The 6,019-nt window shown below is 43.9% G+C and overlaps 1 protein-coding gene across 1 annotated transcript in view; it reads right to left on the minus strand.

The window, feature by feature from the left end:
• Positions 1-1,180: 1,180 nt before the first annotated feature.
• The window catches only part of LOC139641503 (ATP-sensitive inward rectifier potassium channel 10-like), a 6,857-nt gene continuing 2,018 nt past the window's right edge, over positions 1,181-6,019 (minus strand). Inside the window, exons 2-6 of the mRNA XM_071515924.1 lie at positions 5,767-6,019; positions 4,223-4,434; positions 3,728-3,859; positions 2,156-2,333; positions 1,181-1,578 (exon numbers count right to left, since the gene is read on the minus strand). The exon at positions 5,767-6,019 is cut by the window's right edge and continues 93 nt beyond it. Of these exons, the coding sequence (XP_071372025.1) occupies positions 1,181-1,578; positions 2,156-2,333; positions 3,728-3,859; positions 4,223-4,434; positions 5,767-6,019 (1,173 nt within the window). The remainder of the gene's footprint in view (positions 1,579-2,155; positions 2,334-3,727; positions 3,860-4,222; positions 4,435-5,766) is intronic.

The raw sequence follows: 6,019 nt of genomic DNA on the forward strand, positions 1-6,019 counted from the left end.
ATCTACAAACAGTAGCTCTTTGTGAAAATCTAGAAACAATATCTTGCTTGTATCAATCGATTTGCTTAAAACCGCTGATACAGAACAACGACAAGTCTTATTAGCTTTGTAGGAAGGAAGCATCATTTCGAAGCTTCAGTTTAATTGCTTTCAAAAAGATGATATTCAGTGTATAAGTGCTTTTAGTAATATTAAAAGCTTACATCCACATGATAAGTCCAGTTATAAATGCGACTAACCTTCCTAAGGTGCGAATGTACTTCTTGTACTTACATAAAGTGCTACCCTTCTCTGTTTTTAAACATCAACAGACTTACAGTACATACAGAAAAATACAGAAAACAAGGCATACCCACACCAAATATACACAGCACCTTGAATACAGTATATTCAATCTGAAATCTGTCTACATTCCATTTTGTAGTGCTACATTAGTGAAATAACAGTTTCTCCAAAGTGCTTCAGCTAGAATATTACAGTGCATTGACATGTACAATACACATAAAATTAATGTTACGTGTGTGTGTGTGTGTGTGTGTGTGTGTGTTTGTGTGTGTGTTTTTCTGTGTCTGTAAATCCAGTTCTACTTCAAGCTGCATGAGTTCTCAAGTTCATTATGCAATACCGCATATAAGGTTTTCAGGGGAAGTTTGTGAGCGGGGTATTTCCGCGTTATTTTTATGTGTGAAAGCGTGTGTGTGTGTGTGTGTGAGTGTGTGTGTGTGTGTGTGCGTGTGTGTGTGTGTTGAATGTGCATGCCCCACACTCAAATACATAGCTGCAGTTAGGCATTGTGCTGTGCCTTCATTGTACACATGAACACAGTCGAACCCAGTCTAAAATGTATAGTATCCCAGCAAACATTTTGACATTGAATAGATGTTGATGAGACGGCCTGCACCAACACTGGAAACCTGTGTGAATACAACGACAAAATGAATGTTGAAATGATGTCCGTTGTCGTCCATAGCTGCTGCCAGCATCGTTTTGTGAAATCGGGACCTAAATTTCTTTCTGATATTTCCAAAGCTGTTTTAGTATGATTTTTTACCATGCCATAATATCATATTGTGAAAATGCTCGTGCTCGTTTGGGTTGATGCTGAGCTTGGCCACCTCTTGCACATCGCCGTCCATGAAATGCTCGCTGGGATGTATCTCATCTCCGCCAGTCCAGCCGTTCACACATTGCTGATGCGCACACTGAGGGGGCTGCTGTCTCTGACCCGCCCGCGGTCCTCCCCTCTCTCCCTGTAGCTCTGCTCCAGACGAATCTTCTCCGGGTCGACCCCCTCCGTCACGGACCCGCCCCCGCTGCCCTGGAACCCGTGCTGGGGGCTGGCCGGTTTGAAAACGGGCGCGGTCTTGGTCTTGGCCACTTTGTCGAAGAAGGCGAAGTCGGCCACGTATTTGCCCGAGGGGGAGAGGGAGACGACGGGGGGAAACTCGTAGCCCCAGAGGATCTCGTCGGGCAGGTAGGAGGTGCGGACCTGGCAGGTGGCGGAGGTCGGCTCCACCGTGGCGCTCATGATCACCAGCAGCTCAAAGTCGGCCAGCTCCGGGTCTGTCCAGCCGCCACCTAGGGGAAGGAAAGGGAACAGGAGGATGGATTACAGAAGGGTGTAGGAAGAGGATGAAATGGAGGAAGGAAGGAAGGAAGGACGGAAGGAAGGAAGGAAGGAAGGAAGGCACAAGGAAGGAAGGAAACAAGGAAAATTCACTGTATATTTAAGGGCGAAATATAAAACTGTCTCCTAAACAGCAGCTAGCGACTGAACCTCTTCACCCCCTCCACCCCCATCATTGATTGATTGATTGATTGATTGATATTTTTTTTTATTTTGTTCATGCCAGTCATTCACTAAGAAGAGCAAATTTAGATCTGAGGAGTGCGCAGTTTACAGATGTTAGATCACATGATTTCTGGGTAATGAAGTCCTCCAAACTTTCAAAAATCCAAACAGTTTTCCTCGCTGCCACTTGGAACCGCCTAAGTGCAAAGTTGTTTGGTACAGCTTTAAAACTCTTCTTGTGTATCTCCAGCCTTATTGGTTGACAGACTCAGCGCAACTCAAAAGTCTGCGACGATAAAAAACTTTTTACTCATAACAGTACCGCCATCCCGCCAAATCTCCCACCCTCAGCGGCGTCCTTACCCTTGGCGGCCCAGGCTCGCAGGGGGCTGCTGTCATCGATGATGTGGTAGAAGGTGAGGGGCAGGATGAGGAAGGGGCTGTCGCTGGACGTGTCCACCTGGAACGGCACGTTCCTCTGGTCCAGGCGAACCGTCTCGCCCTCCTTGGTCAGCGACGTCTGCAGCAGCTTCCCTGTCACCTGGACGAAACATTGTTCACAGGGGGTCAGCCGTGGCAACCAAGTTTGTTTTGCTTATTGACGTATTTTTGGTGAACATGAAATCTGCACACATTCTGACTCTGATTCATCATACAGCACTCTAATTTTGGTAAGACAAAGTGGTATACAAATCTAGTTATTAGTAGTAGTAGTAGTAGTAGTAGCAATAGTAGGACTGGTAGTAGTAGTACTAGTGGTGGTTAGTAGTGGTTGTGCAAGTAGTAGTAGTAGCAGTAATAATAGTAGTAGTAGCAGAAGTAGTAGCAGTATTAGTAATAGTAGTGGTTGTAGTAGCAATATTGGTAGTCTTGGTAGCAGTAGTGGTAGTAGTGGTAGTAGCACTATTAGTAGTGGTAGCAGGAGTAGTAGTGGTAATATTGGTAGAAGTCATAGTACTAGTATTAGTAGAGGTTGTACTACTACTAACTACTAGTGGAACTACTAGTAGTAGTAGTAGTGGTAGTAGTAGGAGCAATAGTAGTAGTAGTAGTACTGTAATAATAATAATAATAATAACCTTTATTTGTATAGCACCTTTCATGAGGTTTTAATCTAAATGTGACTTCCTAGTTAAATAAAGATTATATACAGTATATACACAACATGCAACTCAAAGTGCTTTGTATCAATAGAAGGCAGATAAAAGACAGATAAAAAGATAAAAATTCATATAAAAGAACAAGTAAAATGCATTGCATTAAAAGAATCAAATCAAGTAAAATAGAAAGATAAAAGAACACAACAAATACTCCCACTTTTAGATGCACATGTGAGTGAACCCATATGTTTTTCTGTAATTTTCTTTTCCCCTGTCCTTCCTGATTCTACTCTTGATCTGATATTTATGTCAGATCTCACTGCCTAAGGCAGACGAGAATCATAGATTCTCCTCTTGGTCAAAAACCTCACCATCCACAGATGGATGAGAATCATACAGGGTAAAGCTCTTTCCCCCCCACATATAGTGTTCACTCGTGCAAGTAAGCATTACCCGGACAAGACCAATGAAAATTCGTACTTGCCTGTGTCAGTTCTGTTGGGATCCTGAACAGAAACAGTTAAAATGAAGGCTATTTAAAAGCTAAGCTGAAAAGATAGGTTTTTACTTCGTTTACTAATAGGGACGAGGCTGTTATAAGAGAAGTATCAGAAAGCCTTTCTAATCAACTTACTGCACTGCCTCCCTCAGGAAGCTGAATCCAAACACTGGATCAAAACTGAATCGCTGAATGTTTTCCTGATCTCCCTCTCTCTCTTCCTCTCCCTCTCCCTATCTATCTCTCTCTCTCTCTCTCTCTCTCTCTCTCTCTCACACACACACACACTCTCTCTCTCTCACACACACACACACACACACACACACACAGTATTACCTGACACCCTAGCAGCAGGCTCTTGCGCATGTTGGCCACCCTGATCATGAGGCAGGGCCGGCCCTCGTGGGTCGACACCACAGCATGCTGGCTGAACTTCACCGTCTCGCCTCGCTTCTTTGGCCGAGCAACCTGAGCAGAGGAAGGCCAGTCAGTCCTGGTCTAAACCTGATGAACTGTTCGTAGATCAGGTGCATGCAACGGTGTCTTGCACTCAAAATAACAGCACATGAGTGCAACATATAGTAAGTATGTAGATATGCTTGAGTATTTTTAAGAGGAATATTTAGGGGAGCATAGTACACAGTGCTGGTTTTACTTGAAAATGCTTGAGAAAAGGTTCATTCAATTTCCATATTAGGGAGCAATAAATATGAATATGAAAATTGCATGGATCTGTTTCATGCAGAAGTTTCCTATTTTCTCTTTGGGACTTCGTTGTACCTCCAGCATGTTCTGTCATTCGATAGAATCAGCTGGATTTCTTCAGCGTACCTTGGCCAGGAAGGTACCGGTGATGAAGATCTCCATCACCATGGTGATGACCAGCTGGATGATGAGGAGTATGATGGCAGCTGGACACTCCTCAGTGATGCAGCGGAAACCGTAGCCAATGGTGGTCTGGGACTCGAGGGAGAAGAGGAAGGCCCCCGTCAGAGTCTGCATCTGCATCACGCACGGCGTGTGGTTGGACGGAGGGTCGAACTCTGGAAGAACACAGTTGAAATGACAAGGAAAACTCATTTAAAATGTAATTATAAAAAATGTTATGAAAGATACTGTGATCTCCTGCTGTACACCTGATTATGGACTGCTTGTAGTGTAATATTGAGGTATCAAGCCTGACTTCAGTTTGCAGTACAGTTCCCACAGTGTTTCTAGTCCTTTCACAATAGGTATTGGGTAACAAAGCTGTAACAACCACATCCATCTTCAGAGCTAGATTGCGGAAGTTCCATTTAAGAGAGAAGGAAAGGACCATTATGCTAATGTTTCCAAAAAGTTACATAGTAATTATTCAGTAATGATTGCACAACTTCTCTAGGGTAATATTGCTTTTTATACAGAGCCGCTGTACTTCCCGGCATTTAAATTGAATTAAATGAAATTACACATTGTACTTAAAAATAGTTACTCGTTATTAGCAATTATGAGTAACTTTCTGATGACGTTTATGTAATTACACAGTTATTACCCTGTAATTTGTGTACCATACTGCAAAGCGCTATAATGTTTCTACTGTAGAATATCTCTGAAAACTGTAAAGAAGGAAAGGAAGCTTGGTTGGTCACTTATGTTTCATTGAACAAACAAGGGTTAGCTTAACAGTCAAATCTGAAAAACACTTGTTCTCAGCGCTGGTAAAATCCCCCTCATTCTCAAGAAAAGTGTAGGCCTTAGGTGTAGATGGTAGTGCATGCAGTGCAACGCGGCTGCTTAGACTGAACCCACAACATCATGTTTTGTATCCTTATATGGTTGATTCTCAGTGTTTCCATCCACCCCAGCAACACCCAGTCATTATCACACATCATCTCAAACCACATGTCATAGTCACGTACTGAATGGTTTTGAGTGTTGCGTGTGCAAAGTGTTTTCTGTTCATTTTCTTTAGTCTGAATCACAAGTTTAGTTTTGAGTCTCAAGGACTCAAAAGTAGCTCATTAATTGGACAGAGTTTGGAGGCCTGTCATCCTGCCAGGTTAGAGATTTTGGTGGCAGCAGGGTCAAAATAATAACAATTTTGCAGGTTTGCAGTTCATTTTGTTATGAATAACTGCTGGTTATCAGATGTTAGCATTCATCTCCTTATACCCATAAATCCTTGTGTTTTGGGTCATTTCCTGCAGTTGGTGAGGTTGGTAACGTTTTCACTCCCAACAAACCGCACCACAGTTCTCTTGAAAGAGGATGAGATCCCTGTTTTCAAGCGTCTGCGGTTATTCTGTGCCTCCCAAGTTCAAATGTCCTTGTTCTCTGTCTCACTCAGTGAAACTATCTGCTTAGAGACTGTAAAACTATGACCCCTCCCCTCTCACCCAGCAGGTCTCCGTGAACCAGCGCCACCAAGTACCACAGCACCCCGAACAGAAACCAGGTCCCGGCGAAGGTGGCCGTGAACAAGAAGAACTTGTAGCGCCACTGCATGTCCAGAAAGGTCGTCCAGAGGTCACGCATGTACAGCGCGCTCCGGCCGCTGACGTGCTCGATGCGCACGTTGCTCCGCCCATCTTTAGACAGGACACGCCTCCTCCTCCTCAGGGTCCCGCCCCCTCCGGACACGCCACCGCC

Source organism: Centroberyx affinis, unplaced genomic scaffold, assembly GCF_046629955.1.
Source record: "Centroberyx affinis isolate AG114_WGS23_722 - 3 ecotype Tasmania unplaced genomic scaffold, CSIRO-AGI_Caff_v1 ptg000380l_1, whole genome shotgun sequence".
NCBI lineage: Eukaryota > Metazoa > Chordata > Actinopteri > Beryciformes > Berycidae > Centroberyx > Centroberyx affinis.